Consider the following 21,268-nt stretch of genomic DNA (forward strand, 5'->3'; position numbering starts at 1 on the left):
AAAGTGGGTGTTTATGTAATATTTCAGCTGCATTTCCAATATCTTGAATTTTCTCAAGCGTTCTTTCTATAGACCGAACAAGCAAAATGCTCTGAGGGAAGTTTTCCATCTTCTCCACACTGTTCCTCTACAGTCTGACAGAAGAACTTTGTGCATTCCAGAGGCATACGCGACTGTGACCCGCATGTCAATGCAACACCATGCTTTCCTTCTGATTCTGGAGACCTCCACCTCATCAGAAGAAGCTTGCTCATGCGAAGCCGATCCTTGATACATTATCCGCCGCAGGATTAGAGAGAGTATTACAACATGCCCTTCCATTCCCTACCACAACCCCCCGGCCTCCAAAGACAGACCGCTGCTTACCCTCTCCTTAAAAGGCATTAGCTAGATGCTTGGCCTTATCATGGGCTTACTAACCGCTGTGTTTTATCTTATTAAGGGAAGAGGAAGAGAAGTATTGATATGGAGGCCTCCCAGAAAGACGCATCTCACTCGCGAATCTGATTTAACAGGAACTGAGGTGTCTGTAGGAATGGTATGGATTCCACCTGGAGTGCTTTATGATAGAATTTTTCTGTGATGATAGTCAGTGAAGCACTTGGCCTGCAGAATCACGCCATTAAATTACTATCGACCAGCTTCTTTTTTTTTTTTGTAGGAAACTTGAAAACTAGCCCTTGAAGCTTTTTGTACATGCACAGGCGGTTTAAGCGGGGATAGGTTGCCATGTACACCCATTCGTTTGGAAGAGACATGGTGGTTATTTTAATGAATTTGTCTTCGCAGCTTTGTGTTTGTATTGCACTCAGACGGCTTGTGTACACATTCAGAGCACTTCAGGATGGCAGACCCTCTTTATTGTTGAGGTTGACCTAGGGGGAAATAGTTTATTGATTTCTGGGGTAACATGATTAAAATGGGTTTCAGGAAGACCCCGACTTGTCAACTAGATGAGAGACTTGGGGCAATAAAGAGAGCAGCAGAGTAGTTGCCTATCAGCTAGGACAATATTGACCATTTTTTTCCCTTTATATTTTAAAATGCTTTGTAAAACGTGTGTGTGTATATATATATATATATATATATATATATATATATATATATATATATATATATAAATCTGGTTTGTAATATTAAGCTTATATTTATTCTATGTGTGTATACTGTGTATATTTATTATGTATATATAAATATACATACTGTACAGTACTTATTTTGAACATATTTTAATATTTACATGTATATGTTTATATTATATACAAACATATTTCTCTGAAATACATGCATGTGTGTATTTATATGTAACTAATGATTAATACACAGTACACAAAAATTATTTATATTATGTAACCAATTACTTTTATTTGTGATTAATTATTTGACAGCACTGATTTATTTAGATTTTAATTTAGATTTTAACTATTAAATGGCTGATGGAAAAAAAGACTACACACACACATACACACACACACACAATAATAATAATAATAATCATTCACATACAATTTTCACACTTATACATACATATATATTGCAAGTAACCCATCGTATTAAATGAAATTGAAATGAATTCAAAGTAGAAATTAAAATAACATTTTCTTGTGTAAAATACTCCAATAAATTTAGTTTAGTTTAGGTTTTGAGTCACTGTCCAGTATAAAGCTAGCAAAACATATACCTTTAAGTCTTAATCGAAGACAGTTTTTGAAGTTAACTTGCCTGTTTTGACACCCCAACCAGGATATCTCAGCGAAAGACGTTCGTTGAATTGGCATATGTTTGCACAAGATCTTTGGTGGGGCAGCTAATCAGGAAGAATGATCACATGCTCACTGATGCCAGTGATTGCAGAGAGTGCCATCTGTGAATAAGACGGCCAGAAAGAGTCTGAGCTCTCTCAACCTCTCTCTCTCTCTCTCAGGTTGAGTTATGCTAACCATATGGCACACTAAGCCTCACCCAAACCTTACCGAGCACTTAAATACACTTAGCTTTGTTAATTCCATTTTGAAGATGGCTTTGAGTCGATGGCTTTCTCAGCAGCTGTGTTGAACATGCTATATTTTCATCTCGGCACACTTGTAGATTGTAAAATGAATGCCTACAGTAAATCCTGTCCTGCATGTTGCTGCTTCTATAAACTTGTGTCTGGAAACAATTTAGATGCCATCAAAGTGTCAAGGCTAATGGGGAATTGCATATAAACAGGCAATCAAGACAATCGGTATTTTATTAGAATGGCATATGGTGTTAGAGTTCACGGAGCGCTACACATCAGATAAATGATAATTATGACATGACCAAAGGAGTTCAAAAGGAGGTGCTTGGCGGCTAACCAAATGAACTTCTGGGGCTCTGGTGCGAATCAACCTGATAAATTATTTGAGTAAATTGACCTTACTTAAAATAAATACTTAGGAAAGCATTTTCTACCACTCCACAGGAGACCATTGATCAGTGTTGTTTGATTTCAGTGACACGATCAATGGTAACTAGAGCATGGCAAACAAGGTAATTTGTGCTAACTTTCTTTTGTATCAGCAGCTGTTTTACTCTAAAAACTAGCTTGAGAATTGAAAAAAGATCAGGGAAGCACTCAAAACAGGAAGTGCATGAACATGTGTAACAACATGTGTGTGAAGATTACTCAAATGCATCACATTACTGTGATGAGTACTGTAAATGATACTGAAAAGTCAATATATTATTCATTGTTATCTTAAAGGATTATTTGCACTATTAAATGACGTTATATGTGATTCTTTAAATGTAACAGTTACAAATTAAATGAATTAAACTGCAAAAAGGTGAAGACTTTATTTTAGTAACTTAAATACTTTTTTTTAAATAAATATTATTTTCTCAAAAACTTGTACATACATGCTGCTTACGTGTTATTGCAGCACAGTTTGAGCTAAATCAGACGTAACATAAAAAATATGTAAAGAACTAAAAAGCACAAATGTCAGGGCATGTCAAAACTTTTCTAGGACCCGAAACCCCTCCTCGGAACCCATAAGGTTAAATATGCCTGTCCGGACATATGCATAAAGCATTGTCAAAAGCAGTGAATATGTCTCATAACTGTTTGTTTAGATTATAACCGTAGTATAATTTGGCTGTTCTGTAGATCTGGAAAGAGTTCAGTTCAGTAATCATTGCACGCTGGATTAGCGTTCAGTCAGCAGGAGACCGTCCTTATTCGGTCTGGTGAGCTGGGTTCGTCCTGCCCCTGACCTAGCACATGCCGTACAACGGTCTTTATGCCTCAGCCTATATCACCAGCTCTGAGACACACTCTAAATGCTGGTGCATATATCATTTTGACATGCTGGAGGGCATTGATCAGGGCCCAGGTGAGCTCATTGTGTAGGTTGTCAGCATCGCCTGAAGGTTACAGGGGGGTTATTTCCTATAGAGAAATGCACCTGTGCTTCACTCTTCTGTGCCCTTCACTGTTTTGTGGTTTTTGCAGGTTGTGCATTTAACCCTGTCTGTATGTACAATTACGGTTACAGTATGTGGAAATGTTAAATGGACTATCCTCAGATAAAGTATATTTTTTTAACATATGCATGTTACTACGTATATATTATTGTGTGTGTATATATATATATATATATATATATATATATATATATATATATGTGTATATATTACTGTTTATAGGGAGAATGTTTTCTACACTAATAGATGACAAAAGCCACTTCAGTTACATTTTAAATTGATCATGCAAATGAATTGAGTTGATTCGTTTGAACAGACATCGGTTCATGCTTGCATATTTTACTCACCCCGAAGCCATCCTAGGTGTTTATGAATTTCTTCTTTCAGATGAACACAGTCAGAGCTTCTAAGCTTGGTAATGCTTGTGGATAGTGGCCATTATTTTGAAGCGCTGTAAATTGGATATATCTGCAAGTACTGCAAGTATATCTGCGTAAAACTAACCTTATATAGCTACGGATTTCGAAGCAAAAATATTTCTGGTTTTAAAATTGTAACATAAATTACTGACTCAGTTCCGGCTTCTTGGCTGACCTATGACCTATGAGCCAACTTATGCCATGCATTGTACATCAAGTCAAAAGTCAACCAAGAAGCCGGAAGTTGGCGCTTAATTCAATCAGTGAATTATTTACATAATTAATTTTTCATTTTAAACATTCAAACCTGCAATAGCACACCCAATCATGTGGACTATTTTTACACGTATGCTTCTAAAACTCTAAAAGCAGCAGCAGCAGCCTTTTAGAAGACATTTTGTGTCTGAGTGCCAAAGTATGATGATATGCATTCATGCTTTTTGGGGTTTTTTTTAGCATTATGCTATGTAATCCTATTTGCTTCCAAATGGTCTTGTATCAAGTAAAAACATTTTTAAATAGCGGTTGTTACTCGTAGTTCAGACATGTTAACCGTACCACACAATGCTGTTTTTTTTTGACTCCTTTTCATAAGTGAGGTTATTCAGTCATATATAGTTTATTCAATTACCAAGCAACAAAACAAACAACATAAGTGGGCGTAGAACATGATAATGACAGATCAAACAACCTCAACCGAATCCTCCAAAGCGGAAAAGCGAGAGAGGTTTCTGACTGTGAACAGTGAATGAAATTGAGGAGCGGAGGAAAAGAAAAAGAAAGAATGGATGTGATCCCCTAGGCAGCGCCCAAAACAATGTCAGGTTTGTTCGGCCTGGTTGCGTGAAGACTAAGCTTGGTGGAACTGGCAGCTCGCCCTCCCATTCGCTCTCTATACTCCCTCCCGCCACTCTATTCTAACCCTGTTGCTTTCAGGAAGAAGCATTCCTATGAAGTTCATCAGCCGTCTTTCTGTTTGTGCGGCCATAATGGCAGCTTCATCCTCCGAGCACTTAAAAAGGACACGCTGGGGACTGGAAGGGCCCCGTCAGTTCAGCATCGGCACAGTGGCGCTTTGAGTGTTCTCTCTGTCTGGCAATCTGCTCACGCTATCAAACAACACTCTCTTCCTGCCAAAACCTGCCTCTGTCCCTCCTTCAACCAGAAAAGGGGGACATTTAAAGGGTCTTGTTCACATTACCGCCCAAGTTCGGATGAATGGGCTCTTTGCAGAACAACTTAGCATCAATAAGAGATGTTATATTTGTTCACTGCGCTTATTAAGACAAACATAACTGTTATTGCGCCTACTTAGTATCTAAATCATTTAACTCAGTACTTATCTCTTCCTTGTTTGTGCTGTGATTGTTTGAATGATCATTTTGATGATTGATAGCCACTCATAGCACTCTATTAACCTTCATAACAGTACAGCATCCACATAGCAACATTATAAAACTACTCCAAACAACTTAGCAATAGTACCCAGCCACTTTTTTAGCAACCTTGAATATGAAAGTATCCTACAGGGCCTTCTCCTTAAAGTTCTAGATTTAAAGAGTTATAAGCCATGAACCAAACCAACCAGCTCACAATATTAAACTTCAATTTGCAAGAAAAAAAAAAATAGACAAAGGTACAAGACTTTGTACTTCATGGATTTAATTAGGAAAAGAAAAACTTTCTCACAAAGCATTGCAATTGATCTGATTAAAACAGCGGTGAAATATAAAACAATTTGCAGTGTTACATAGGAGTGGGTGCTCCTTTTCCTTATTGGTCCAATGTTCTCTATACAGCATCGTGGGTAATGCAGTTTTTACCCCGAATCCAAACAATTATTAAAAAAAGTTAACATAATAAAAACAAATGGCTTCAGTTAAAACATACAAAATAATATAATTGTCAATTATATTGTCAAGAAAAACAGGAACCGGACCATTTTAATCTATTGGTATCTAGTTTACAGAATCATGGGTAATGTAGTTTTTAGTAGTGGCATCTCACAGTTCACCATGATTATTTAAAAATCCAATTAATATTAGTTGTACCATTAAAAATATACAAATATGAATAAAAACTTAGATTTTTGCATTATAAAACCCTAAATAATAATTTCTTAGTTATTCAATTAATATTCTGAGCATGTTAAATAGGAAAGGGGAAATGGTTTGTCCTAACAAAAACACACTTAAGTGATTAATTATCCTAATCAGAAGCATATCAAAACATGGGAAAATATTTAAAAGTGCTTCATGCATTTCAGATGATCTTATGCCCTGTAGTGAGTAAGACTCTCAGATAATGAAATTAATGGCACATTTAAACAGCGAGGGCATAAAATAATCCATTTCAATTGAAATTTAATTAGGAATGTTTATGGCGCCTGTACGTTTAATGATGTTTCCAGTAATTGATGGCACATCGTGTGATCTCACCTCACACGGAGAGCACTTGACACATGGAGAGCATCATTTTCTGGAAACCCGAAAGACTAATTATACCTTTACCTATATGGGCACTCTTCCATTTGACAGACACGTCAGCGGCACCTACATCAGCATAATTGAAGCAAACATGTCAAGCCTTTCTGATTTCAAGCCCTCCCCACACCCATTCACCCAATTCCAGATCACACATGACGGCGAGCCTGTTCCACCTCAGCACTGCAGGATGGGGTGGGGCTTTTGTGTTTAGATTGTGTGACCATGTCCTGCCCTGTGCTATTTACTCTGTCGGCAAATCACATGATCCCCAGAGATCCAGTCCTATTTGTGAGGTACAAATGAACTGTTGCTGCCCACTGGCTTGTGTCAATCAAGTTGATTTGACACAGAGGTCAGCATCATTTTTGGTCCATGATAACCCATTATTAAGTTTCAAAAATCTTTCATCTTCCTAATGCAGAATTTTTTTTTTGCTGCAGTGTATGGTGTTCTCACAGGCTGCAAATTTAATTTTAATGTTAAGAATAACATATTATTGCTGTTTATTATTTAATATTGAAATTTCATTTCAGATATTCAGTCCATTTTGCAGTGCACATTTGACAGTGATCTAGAAACTACGTAATTTGAATAAAAATATAATACATGCAATAAACATGATGCATCTCTTTCATGACCCCAAAGGTTGTGAACCTATAATTTACCTACCCTCATGTTGTTCTCACATCTCTCTCTCTCTCTCTCTCTCTCTCTCTCTCAAAATAACATTGGGCAATTCTACTTTTGTTGTATGGATAATTTTAACTAATACAACTAATTACGGTAAAGATTCCTTTGTATGTAAAAAACATATCTAAAAATACCTAAACTACTATTCTCAGATTGAATCATTCATAGTATTTTGAAGTGTATTGTAGTTTTTGTAAAGAATAGCATCACTGTTGCTGTTGTTCATGATAAGGGTTTTGTTATTAAAAATTTGAGGTCTTTTCCAACAGATATTCTTTGCTGCATACCCCGGCTGATGAAAAAAGGAGCGAAATTCACTTAAATGAAGCAGTGACCCAACCCATGTCTGTAGACCAGACTTAGGGGTGGGCCCTTTTTGATCACCCAGTACAAGCTAGCAACCGCATAGCAACTAAAAATCAAATTTATCACCTTAGCAACTGCATAGCAACGCCCTTGCAATCACCCAGAACATCATAATGGCTACTCTTGTACCAGCAAGTGCTGCTCACATTGCCTTCATAAAATGTAAAAGACTAAATTAATAGCTTATATATATATATATATATATATAGTGTGTATTTACCTTTCTTTTTAATATAAAAGAATACTCAGATAAACTTCAGATTATCCCTATTTAACCAAACTGACAGTGTTACAAAAGGCAAAACATGGATCTTGACATCCGTGGCACAAAACAGTCAAGTCTTCCCATGCATGAGAGCTTTAAATGCAACTTCTTCCATCCAGAATTCCTTCACTCTCTTTCATTCTCTCTCATTCATTCATTCTCTCTCTCTCTCTCTCTCTCTCTCTCTCTCTCTCTCTCTCTCTCTCTCTCTCTCTCTCTCTCTGTATCTCTCCTTCTTTGTACACTCCATTTGAAAAGCGCTCAGATCTGGCTTTGTGGGAGTGATTGTCACTCGTTTAATGAGCTTCTTTGCCAGGCGAGAGGCTTTGGCAGCATATGTCTCCCCAGTGCCTCTCTCGCTCTGCACCGTTCCTTGCGCTAGTGGCGGGGCTTCTCTCCCGCGTCTGCTGTGGTAGACGTTTCTCTGGATTTCCTCAGCACTCTCTGTGTTTCACGCCTGTGGGATTAGACTGTGCAGAAGAGGAAGGTTCGTCTGTCTTTTTGAGGACGAGTGGACAAGAATGAAGCAGATTCCTGTGAGTATTTAGGCTTGTGTTTGATGGGTTTGTCTGAGCTTGGTATAAAAGCGTGCTGGTAGAGGGAATTACTACTGTAGTAGTGCGTGCAGTGACCCCCACACGTGTGTTAGAGAAAGCCTTTGGAGACACTGTGAAGCTGTGTGTGATATGCAAAATGATTTTCTTTTTGGATTTAATTTTAAATGCAACCTTTTATATTTTTTTATTTTATTCTACCCTTTTTTATTGCATGTTTCTTCCATGTTTACTGTGATGTTTCCCTCAGATCAGATGAATTTTACTTTTTATTTCATGCTTATAATAATGTTTCGACTTATTAGCTCTCATGTTCTGTTATCTATTTTATAATAAGGTAGACTGTTAATGACTTTTTTTAAGTTATGAGAATTGATTAAAAACAACATTTTAACTGCTAACATGTTATAACTGTGACGTGCTTGAAATAAATAAATACTCTTATTTTTCAAATGCTTCTGTATAGATAGTCTGCTGATTTTGATCCCAAATTTCCCAAATTTCAGCAGAAAGAATGTTACATTTCTAAACAAGTGCTTGTCAACTTTGTGGTACAACAAAGGGTTAAACGTTTTAGAGTTTTGAATTTGAGGAAAATTAAGTGTTTAATTCTAAATCAATACTTTTAATAAATAAGTATGCTTATTTGTAAACATTCATTAGGGTCTCTGAGACATGTCTTAACAGTACATGAATGTTCAACCTGTTTTTCTTGAATACTTTTATGCATATATCTATTATAGTATTCGCTATTTGGTTTGAGAAGAAGAGTTCTTTTATTTGCTCTCAAAGAACTTCATTCTTTGATCTTTGAGATTTTCTGATCATCTTATAGGCATTGCTCAATTTTGCAGCTTAGTTGCAACATATTTTTTGGACTAGGAAGGTTTGGGTCCTTAATGTCACAGTATGTTTTCATGGTGCTCTGAAAAATTAGGTTTTTCATCAGTTTAATTCTAAAAATGACCTTTGCTGGTTTAAGTATCTCCATGGAGTCATGAAAGTGTTTTTTTGGATTTTATAGTTTTGTTCCGTTTCATAACATTCTAATAAAAGGCCAATGATTTATCTAAACATTGAAATGCTAAAGAAATCCAGACTGTTTCAGTGCTTCCGACAGAACTGTCAAATAGCTTATTTAAAACAAGATTATCCAGATGTTAAGGAACAAGTTGTAACATGTTTTACATTAATAGATCATATGAATCACCTTCTACACACCGCAAAAGTCAATAGACACAGGTGTGCCATTGTTTGGAAAATATACAGAGGGGAATTAGTGCGGTATTTACTTTGACAAACACCAGATATTTCTTTGCCTTAGGAATAAAAAATTCTGCCTACAAGAGGAAAAAAGTAAATTAGCTTTAGATTTGTCAGGGGAAGAAGATAATCTTGGGCACAAGTTCCATTTATCTTCTCTGGCTACAGCCAAGTTTTATCCTGGGAGATTGCCAACATCCGTCAGATCTGAATGAACGTAGCCAGGGCTCTTGCTGTGTCAGTTCCCACAAAATAACACTCCTGTCCCCCTGGTGTGCCTGTTTCCAATCCCCTCTACTTCAGGCCACTCAACACGGATAACAGCCTAATATGATCACTGTCCAGGGCACATAGGCTTCCTCTCATCTCAAAGACTTCAAAGAAAGCGGGTAATGAAAAAAAAAATATTATAAAAGCTGAGACACAAAAGGGAATTTCTCACTCAGCCAGTTCCATCTCACGTGTACTTGAAGTGGCACATATAGGGACAGTTTTACGCTCTCTCTATCTCGTTCTCTCTCTCTATCCCTCCCCCTCCTCCGTACTTGACATCACATCTGTGATTGCCGAGCATTTGAACGATCTCTTTCATTCTTCACAGCCGTCTTCTGTGACCTTAGCTGTGCGGACAATTTGTTTCTTTCTCGCGTTCAGATTGGGCTCTACGCATTTGGGCCCAAAAGCACATCAGTAGAACATTGAATTCTGGTCATGAACTTGTTTTTAAATAGCTGAAATTGTGAAATGCTGACCAGCAATGCAAGATGCCTGCTGTATTTTCGGGTACTTGAACTTTACCGCTTTTTGTGTGGATCTAACACATCACAGTTCAGTTCATTTGGTAGGTAGAAATGCAATCGAGTGAATCCCTAATGATTATATTGCATTGCCGTTTATTTGTTTATTTTTCATTTGTTTTGCAGCAGACAGAAGTCAGTGCCAATCTGTATATTGTGGTTTAGCAGTAAAAAAAAAAAAAAAAGGATGAACATGAATAAAACAGTGAAGCTTGTACATTCTCCTGAGTCATTATATATTTACAGCTATAATCAGTTGGCAGTTAGACTTGATTTGATGTCGTAAAATTATCCTAATTTGGATATTACAGAGACAGAAGAGGTAGAATCTGATCTGCGGAGTGATGCCGAGGACGTTGATTCCTTTAAGTGACTCTTTTGAATCTGTTTACAAAAAGATTTGTTCATGACTTCTACAGGTTAAGGCATTATTTCAGTTAGTCTTTTTGATATTATGAGTGATGTCAATGAATCATTTAGGGAAAATCGACTCATGCTTGATCTTTCACGAACACCATGCCCTAAAGATCCCTCATTTAGTTTGTTCACAAACAAGATTTATGTTTGTGAACAATTCAGTGACTTGTTTAGTGAAGGGCTCTGTTTGTTTGATTGTTCGCAACCAATCAAAAGATCTTTCACAACCCACATTTAAACTGTTTGCTCACTTTATAGTCTTTAAAGGCACGAAAGCAGTCACATGTATCAGAATTGAGAGACTTCAGGCAACGTTCATTTGTTCGCTTCTTCAAAAGGTTGTTTAGTAGACTATCAATTTATTAGCAAACATTATTAGATGGATATTTAGAATGTTAATTTTAAAACGCGGGGAATAATGAAAACAATATGGACTGTAATTCATCTGTCCTTTGGTTATTCACCTGGTGTGTATTTTTGCCCTGACAAGAACATTTATGAGAGGAAGTGAGACCTTTTCCACTAGGGACCCACTCCATAAAATCAAAAACAGTATGTAACAGGTTGATGTTCAGGAACTGGTCTTGTTTTGATGGCAGTTTTAAAATAAATTGCACTGTTGACCAGGGGCATGTTAATCTCTGTCATAGCAGTTCACAGGGGTCACAAGGTCATCCGCCATCTCTCCAAAGGGGACTTGAGGTTAGGAGCTCCTCTTATTGATTATAGTTCTCTCGTGCTCTTTTCTCATCTTTTTTTACGCTGCTTCTTCTCTAGCTGCTTCATAATCCATCTGTACGTCTCAGTCAATACATCTTCACGTAATTCTACGTTTTGCTCATCCGCTCTCCCACTCCATCAAAAAACAATCTCTCCACTCCCTGTATGGCAAGTTCATGATCCACGCCCACACCAACTCTCGCCCCCATCAATCTACGTTCTGTCTCCTTCATTCACTCCCACATCTTCTCCCATCCCCTGTCAACGACAGAGACGGTTTATGACTTCTGCTTCCCACTATCCTATTCCAAAGCTGTCTTCCACCTGCCCACATCTTTTTCTGTTCGTGCCCAAATGCACGCTTTCTGCTTCTGAGTGCAAAGCTTCCCTGCATTCCTTTATTGCCCCCCTGTCCCTTCCCATTCCCCCCTCACAGCCTCGTTCAGTCTACTGTATTATTGATGGGCTTGTAATTGAACCATTTAGTCTCTGGCATGCATGTTAAAGGAGACTGAAGCGGAGTTAGCTATAGTTATTTTTTAATTTTGCTTACATGTTTTAATCTCTTTTGGACTCATGTCTCTGCTTTGCCTAAACAGAAGTTTTAATAACGTATATGTTGTGTAGCTGATGCCTGTTGAAGGTAGTTGTTATGTATTATTTATGTTGATTTTAGCAGTTTAGCAGCATCATATCATTCACGCAGGCGCAAGGCACAAGTGTGTTTGGTTTAAATACCTAAAGTCGTGTTTTTTTATTTAAAGTGCACTCATTAACTTCGCAGATCGGTTTTTACGCTTGAGGAGCTTTCAGCTTTTCTGCCAACAAATTCCACCATGTAAATAGCAATCCGCCGTGGAGCGAGTGCAACTCACTTTTAAAGGGAATGGGAGATGAGACTCTGATTGGTTTATTGCATGTTACTCCTAAAAACATCCATTACGTATTAAGAAAGTATGAATAACCCATTTTGACTATGCAACCGGGCACACAGACTGTGTTCCAAGTGATAAAATAGCAAAAGTAGATTTGGACACACCCTGAGTGCACCTGACTGCACCTGCGTTGCACGCTTTAGACTTTGTATTTAGATCATTAAAATAGTGCCCTTAGGGTTAGGGTTTTTCAGTTTTCTCAAATTCATCATCCTTTTATATATCAAAAGGCTTGTTACAGAGGCAAAAAACACAATGTGGGGTTGTATTTATTTTTTTACGTTTTAAAATTTTGGACACAGTGTGCAATAACCTTGATAGCTTCAGATGTTTTAAGATAAACAGATGTTGTACTGTAGAAAGGGAAGACAGGTGTTCATAAAAAACAAAAAAATCAGAAATCTCTTTCATAATAATATTTTTGTTTCTCCAAAAGAGTTATGCGATTAAAGAACATTGCAACATCTTTCTTTTTCTTTCTTTCTTTTTTCATGTGACAATCTGTTTCTAAAGCACCAAATCAGAAATACATTACAAAATTCTGAAATAAATGCCATTTTAAAATGTTAAATTAAAAGGTATACATTTACTATGCTCATTCATATTCAACATGTCGTTGCTGCTGAAAATATGTAGTCTAAATGTAACATTTGTATCCATTTTGTGTTTTGTTCTCACTGTAATCAAGCTAAGCAGAAGATTAAAGTGACTAAATGGATGAAACATTCTAATTAGAGCACAAAATGAGGTGAATTTTCTAATTGTTCTTCAGTGTGAATAATCTCACCAATTTTTTATAAATGTGCTGGAGAGATTAAATCAGAATCAGGGGTCTTTTCCAAAGGTTTGAGGAGGATATACAGCCATCAAGACTCTTCAGGCAGCAGAATATATTAATCCAGTTTGACAAGACAGGGATGGAGCTAATCCCATTAGTGGCCTTCACAGTGTGCACACAAAGTTTTCATACTAAAAGGCACTTAAATGCTGAGCGTGTGCTGAATAGCAGATATCTGTCTACGTATTGACAATGCAGTGGTACTGAGACCATTTGAAGCAGAATTACTGTAAACAGGCAGCTTTGCTTGCATTGACTCTTTCCTTGCCAGTTGTTAAAAGCACCATCATACACTCCTAAAGGGATAGATCACACAAAATGGACATTCTAATATAATTTACTCAACTTCATGTCGTTTTAAACCTGCATTTGTATTGGAACACAAAATAGATTAGTTAGGAAACCACTTGTTGTTCAGACTCGCTTACTTTATTTTACAGCACAGTAAAAAAACTCACATAATTTATTTTACAGTGTATTTAAAGTGTACTTAAAGGGTTACTCTGTCCCACAAAGAAAAATTAATCACTAAGCTGTTTCACAGATGACACAGAACAGCGTACACTACTTGCACCCAGTGCAAGATATTCTCCAAAATGGTTCTACGGTGACACAGATGAGACAAATTTGTAAATATGTTGTTAATTTTATTTTCTTTGCGTAAAAAAAAAGTATTCTTGTTGCTTGATTGAACAGATACAGATTGAACCAGAAATGGCAGATGGACAATTTTTGACCATACCTTTCATACTTTTCTGGGTCTTGATAATGCTGCTTACTTGGCGGTTAATGGGGCAGTCACAAGGTTTTCAACCAAAATATCTTAAATTGTGTTCAGAAGACTAACAAAGCTTTTACAGGTTTGAAACAATGTGAGGGTATGTGAAAAGAAATCTTTTTGGGATGGCATAACCCTTTAACCCAAGAGAGTAGTGGGACGTACAATGTAATTACATGGGTTAATGGTAGGTTTAGGGGTAGGTTCAGGGTTAGTACCTAGTTATTACCCAGTTATTGTAATTGTTATTCTGGAAACAGTCTGTACAGTACATTAGGAACAGGACTGTGAAATAAAGTGCTACCCAACTTTCGTCGAAAATGTTTTTGTTTTACAGAATTTATAAAATCATGCAAGTATTAAAATCCATCTCTTTAATTTGAAAATATTTTTATAGAATAATAATCTTTTCCAATATCTATCTCTACTACTGTATTAGAGGCTAAAAATATGCAATACCGATACTGATAAATTCATTAAAAAACACTAATATTTGTTCATAACCAGCAGATGAATTGGGTATTGCTACATGTAAGTATTAGATGCATTTTTTCTGGTTATAATCTGGTAATAATCAGATAAATGGCACCGCTTTAGCTGTGTCGGATGTTATGTGAGCAATAGATGTGATTGTTTTTTCCTCATAGAGTTGAACAGCCAACTGCTTCCCTTCCACTGCCAGTTTGCTTCCTATTTTTTCACTGTCCTGATTTACGCTTATCCTCCATGGTAAATGAGTCTTCACAGTGGGCGAGGCGAGTGCGTGAGGGGCAGGACGCCATCAGTCAATTGGGGAGAAAAGCTTGCTTTTGATTTCTCTCGGCCCGTATTCTACCTTCTCCTCCTCCTCTGGCTCTTACTTTAGACCGCTTTGCCCAAGCAATGCCAGGTCAGAGTTCACGCAGACCTTCCCACGCTGGGCAGCTTTTACCCCTTGCCAGTATCATTAGACTGAGATGTGGGGATTAAGAGCAGGCTGTAGGTGTTAAGAAAGTCCCACTTTGTTGTTTACAGGGTATTTCTTATATAGGCTGCATGGGGATGAGCTTTGTTAGTTTGAATGTTGCTGACTGAAACGTTTAGAGGAGCTCTCTTTGGTTACAATGTTGTCTTACTAACATTTCCTTACAAATCCACTTACAAGTGGATAAAGTTGATCTGATCTATTTGTAAGTGACTTGTGTGATTTGTATGATTTATTTATAACTTGAATGCTCTATCATAGGCCTTCAGGCAGTCTGGCTTGAATATTCCTATAAAGACATTTTATGACGAGAGACTTGTGATTTACAATGTTAGGAAGTGAGCGGAGCAGCAAAGCTAATGAGTTTGCATTGTAATTTTGTAAGTAGTGTGACTGTTTTGTTGTTTTTAAAGTAAGAAAGTATCACTTTTTGAAAGTAAGTAGCAAAGTAGTCTGATTCATTCAAGTGAATCAGTCTGTACAACATAACTCTTACACTGTACACTCTTGCAATAAACGACTCTCTCTTTCACATAATGAAAGGAAAATCTGATTCATTCTTGTCAGTTGATTGATAATAAATGATTCCGTCTCATATATACTTTGTCACAATGCAAAGTGCATTCTTGTGAAAAGGTTCATACAAAATTTTTTACATATTTTACTATGAAAAGACTTTATTTTGCTATTTTTTTGTATCAGTTCATACTAAATTACTCTCTTACATACATGTACATTACTACTGTGTTTAAAAGCGAATGGATTTTAGTGATTTTAAAGTAATTCTAGGGAATGAGTTAATACTAAGCAACTCTTTCTCATTCATTTTTGAGATTAAATCATATTAAGTGACTCTTTTTCTTATATATTTTGACGTGGAAAACGGTTGTCACAGTTGTTACTAAACGACTCTTTCACACATATTGCAATGGAATGTCTGATTCATTCTGGTGAATTGATTCATTATAAAGGGCTCTATTATATTTTGTGATGTAAAGTCACTGTAGTGAATTGTTGTTGATCAGGTGGTTCATATAAGCATATGAGCATATCAACAAAAACATTGTCAAAATATACTACCGGTTTCATTGTAACTAGTGCAGTGGTGAAAATCCTGTGTGCATTGTATTGGATCAAGATGATAAACATATGCCACCAGTAATACACCACACTGGCCATTAAACCACAATCCAATTAGCTTAGCGCTTTACCTTTTGATTTTAATCTGGCCTCTAAAGCTAGACACCATCTGTGGGAGATAGAGCAGTCTCGGGGCAAGCGGTAAAGCCTCAGGCATTGTCTTTGGCTCCAAGAAACCCATCCAAGTCTGACAGACCGTAGCCACAAGCCTTTCAGTATGACAGTCAAGGGGTGCAGAAACCCATCCCTTCTAGTGACATCACACAGGTCATCCCAGGGGTCACCATAACCAGCACTAAATCACAAAAGCTCTCCCCGGCAGAGTTAATACCATTATGAAGAAATGCAGGCATGTGGAGCAGAGTTCAAGCCCATCAGAAAACAAGAGCCCCCACTGAGGAATGAAGCGAATCGACTCATTCACACAGTGGTCAATTATTCAATTACTTCTCCGCTTACTGGTGTTTGACCTCTGTGTTTCCTATCGGATTTGTTAAGCAGAGGAGAAGATTAAGGGGAGGATGGGCTTCAGAAGTCTGGCTGGAAAAGGTGGTGATTGAAGCAGCTGGTGGGGTTAAAATGACGGGGCGGTGAAGTGTGGTTATCTATGACTGGCCCTGAACACTGAAATAAAGAGAACTGTCCTGCACCAACCAAATCCTTGCATAAATGACCATATATGGTTACAAAAAGTCACCATCAATGGGTTTCTGTGAAAATGTAACTCCTGAAGGGATGGGAATGAGTGATAAAGTTTGTATTTTTGCAAGTTTTGAGCTTACCTTTTACTCTTTTGCCTGCTTCCCTGGTACTCTTTTGTTCTCAGAGTTAAGCACGGATCTATTTTATTGTGTGTTTAAGTAATTAAAGTAGAAAAGGAAGTGATATAATGAGCCCGGGGCTACAACCTACATGAGAACGGCTATTGAGTACCAGTGAGACTGCTGCAAAATTTGTATAGAAATACAGCCATTGAGATAAAGCTTCCTGTGTGAGTAGTAGTCATTAACAGACGATTATATTTAAATTGACTTCCAGTATTGGGACAATCCCCTGAAGCAAACTCCCCCAGTACTAAGAGCACAATGGTGGTAGATCGAGGTTTTGTTCATAGGGGCCTCAGACTAACAGGCACAGTAATATATACTATATCACAATAATAAGACACAGTGCATCACATACAATATTTCAATGCTGACATTGTGACATAATATTTTAAAATATGGAATAAGTAGATAATACATTGAGAAGATTTCATTTCTATAAAGTAGAAACTAGATTTATTGCTGTGTTTTATTTGTCAATATTTTTTTTTGTACAGGCATCAGCAACTGGATTGCCCGTTATTTGTCATTTACCTCCGATCCCTTGTCAGCATGTTTGTCTTGCGTATAATAGTTTGAGAAGAATCGCATTTTTCATTTTTGTTTTGTTTTTTTTACATGATCTGCTACTTGTATGCCTATTATGCATATTATTGTTTTTGGTTTTTTTTGTTATATTTTCACACATAATCAGCAACTGGCATGCTCATTTTTTTTGTTATTCATCACACCTTGCTCTGTGTTTTTGCCTTGCATACAAATGACACTATATACTGTATATATTATGCATAATCCACTATGCCTACTATCCATCATTCATCACCCATTCCCTGCTCTGTGAGTTCAGTAAACAATATGACAACATATTTATCTACGTTCAGCAACTAATAAGTGGTCTTTGCTCGGTTTAACATGTTTAAGTCCCGTAGGTTATTCCACCAAATTCACTTTTTACAGATTCTGTCTGACCCTAATTATAGAGGGTCCAGACCAACCGGCACCAGACATTGTATTGTAGTTTTGGAAGTACAAGACGTATTCTCAGTACACCATGTAAGGTGACCTCCATTAAAGTTGCTCCGATCAACTGCAGCCTTTTATAGTCAGTGCTGTTATGAATCTGAAGGGAAAATGGGCGTGAATTGTATTTGTCTCCAGCCAGATGTCTCGCTGGCGCCAGATTCCAAAAGGTTAAAGCAACTACTGATCCCTTACCACACATGACATCACGAGAGACTGCTCAAGACGACTTTAATGGCAGCAAACATGACATTTAACTCAAAGATCATCCACTTTGGTATAACAAAGCGGCATATTTCTTACTGCGTATTTAAGCACATCTGCAAGCTTTGCGATTTAACAGCCGTGTGGTTCTGCTCTCTCTACTGCATCCAGCTAATCAAAATCTGTCACTGTTATAGTGCCATGAATTCATAATTCAGAATAATTTCTGCAACAGCTGCTGCGCATTACCATATCTGCAGGGGGGCACCATTTATTTTATTTTTTTAAGGTTTCATTTCTCGCATTCAGCGTTACGAAGGAGAAACGGAAGGAAGAAATGCGCCTGCCACACATACACAGGCAAACAATTTGCAGAAATACAATTCGTGTCTCCAGGGACCCGGTGATAGAGAGCTTTAATATGGAGATTCCTCTCACGGATGCATTTCAAGTAAATACAAGTTGGGGTAGACATTGACGCAAGTTAACTCAGCAGGAGACGTGCAGAATGTGCAAGTCTTTGTGTCTGCGCAGGTGACAGGGTTGTTTTTATAGGTATTCTTGTGGGCCGACCGTAAGCATATGGTTGCTCGGAAGTCTGTGTATTGTTTATATGTACGTGGGTGTGCGTGTGTGTGGCAGTGATTTCTTGTTTGCAGCCGACGTCCGGATGGCAGTAAGATCTGTGTTGTGTTTTGCGCAGGTAGAGAGACCCCAGACTGTGTTGGAGTGAGATGCACTGACTCCTGGCGAACTGCAGCGTTCCCCGTCATCCTCCGCTCTCCTCCGAGGCTTTGGCCAGTCATGCGTTTGCTACGGAAAATCCTCCTCTTTTTGGGCGCTTGCCTTAATATGAGCTGCAGGTATCAGAGTAATGCCTTGGACATTCCACTTGAAGGTAAGTTGAATAAATGACTTTCTGTTCTATGTACTATTTCTGTAGTGTTTTTTCCTTTTCTGTAGTTTCATACTGGTTTTTACTTGATCGGATTTTCAGCACTGTTTTGGCACAATGTGGCCTGCTTTTCTTGCCCTCTTGGAGAAAAAAAGAGCTGGAAGCTTTTTCCTACCTCATTATTTAAAAATAAAAAGGAAATCGTGGCTTCCCAGAAATGCAATTTTTTTTTATTGCGCCTTCATATTACACAATCGCACATTATTTCTTACAAATCCTACTTTATATCTCACTATCGAGACTTATCTCACAAATGCAACTTTATAATTCACAGTTACAACTATTACTATATATATTACTTTATCACACTCTTCAATATTTTTGTATTTCACAACTACAGCTTTACATGACAAATGGGATATCATGTCAGTTAAGACTGCACATCTCACAAACATCTTCATAACACAATTGAGAATTCATATTTATTTGCCATTTCACGTGAATACAATTAAGAACTTATATCATTTTCTCTATATCAGAAATATTCCTTAATATCTCAAAAGTGCATTTACATGTCAAATTCATCTCAACAATGAAGGTACAGGTGTATCACAATTTGAACTTCATATACCACAACTGTGACTTTATATCTCAGAATTGCAAGTTCATATTGCAATCTCAAATTGATAACACAATATCAGAGATATTATGACTTAATATCTCACATTATATCTCACAATAGCAGCTCTGTTTTTCAGAATTTTAAGTTTATCTTGTAATTACGACTTTTTCTATCCCAATATGATATTATTACTATTTCCGCCTGTCACATAGTTGATTGTTTTCATATTGAGCACACTGTTCTTACAACTAATCTGTTTGAAACTGGCTGTTTGCATGCAGGTTTACTCAAGCTGAGAGCAGGTATAATTTATTGCTCGGGCTGTGTATTTCACCGTTTCCATGGAAACCAGATAAAAGTGTATTTTATTGCTGTTAAATTATTCACCATATATCTTTAGGGTCTGAAAGATATCTTGCGGGAATACAGCATTGCTCTTTTTTCTGTTCTGCTTTTATTTCAACGATCGTGGACCTGAATTGAATTGTTTGATAACAATAAATTATTTTTTAGCAGTTCAAAGTCACATCTATATGGCTCTAACAAATCCCTGCACGTTTGTTTCTCTGTGTTCTTCCTGCTGCGGTGGATTTGTTAGCTTTAGCACGCATGAACAGTAAGTTTGTAATGCCAAGCCATTTATAGAGCTAGTAGCTTCATCCATAGAGTCCATTATCATCCACCAACCATCAGATTTCCTTTGAAAATCATAAATGCAGAGATTTGCTCTTTTTTTGGTCGGGGACATTTACAATGAAGTAGTATACTGACTTGCTATCATATGGGGATACTGATACTATGCTATCATATGGGGATACTTTTGTACTTCATAATTATCATATCCATGTTCCTTGATGGTATTTGGATACTGTGTTACCGCTATGGTACATCCTGGAATCTATTTTTTGATTATTATTATGAAATCATGTATAAATAATATATATTATCATTAATAACTGTGTACTTTTTATAAACACAGTCTAATTCAAATGTGCTCCCTCAAATCAAAGCATTTAGATGATTTTAGATCATCATTTCTACAAAAAAAACATCATAGCCAGCAATTTTTCTAATTGTAACTAAATACCATCAATCCATCATGAATTTTACAATGAAGCTCTGTTCGCCATTAGTTTCTTAGTTTCCTGTTCTAAACCCCAAACAAACTCCCATTGACATTATTTGACCGGATCATTTGCCATTGCCTGATAACAACTCACTCTCTGGCCAACCACACAATCAATGATTCAATATCTAATTATGTTATCCAACAAACATTTTGTTTACCTTTAGTCTTGTATGCATTGATCAAAACAGTTGACCTGATTGTGGTAAATCGTTACGATTGAACCAAAGCCATTTCACATTTGCTGCATGCAGTTTGCATGCTGCCATTTTTCCTCTTCAGTTTACTGAGCTCTTCCTCTCTGGCTGTTTCTTTATCTAGTGGAGCAGCTGCCCACAATTACAGAGCACTCACCTGCCTCTCTGGTCGCCTTCCCTTTCGAAGAGAGCTTTCCTATGAAGTGTGAGGCAACAGGAAACCCTGGACCAGAGTAAGCAATATATACACACACACACAAATATAAAACCATTCAAATGTTTAGTGCAGTTTATTTTT

General features: G+C 37.2%; 1 protein-coding gene across 10 annotated transcripts in view; it reads left to right on the forward strand.

The window, feature by feature from the left end:
- Positions 1-21,268, forward strand: part of chl1b (cell adhesion molecule L1-like b) — a 76,345-nt gene that overhangs the window by 26,911 nt on the left and 28,166 nt on the right. For 3 of the 10 annotated variants that reach the window (XM_043242511.1, XM_043242515.1, XM_043242518.1), the window contains exons 1-4: positions 7,963-8,212; positions 18,834-19,028; positions 20,246-20,263; positions 21,095-21,203. In XM_043242511.1, the coding sequence (XP_043098446.1) occupies positions 18,935-19,028; positions 20,246-20,263; positions 21,095-21,203 (221 nt within the window). In that variant the 5' untranslated portion in view covers positions 7,963-8,212; positions 18,834-18,934. Of the gene's footprint in view, positions 1-7,962; positions 8,213-18,833; positions 19,029-20,245; positions 20,264-21,094; positions 21,204-21,268 lie in introns of those variants that run through there. The other 7 variants (XM_043242512.1, XM_043242513.1, XM_043242514.1 and 4 more) reach the window with 5 other exon arrangements.

The sequence above is a fragment of the Puntigrus tetrazona genome, chromosome 6 (genome assembly GCF_018831695.1).
Source record: "Puntigrus tetrazona isolate hp1 chromosome 6, ASM1883169v1, whole genome shotgun sequence".
Taxonomy (NCBI): Eukaryota; Metazoa; Chordata; class Actinopteri; order Cypriniformes; family Cyprinidae; genus Puntigrus; species Puntigrus tetrazona.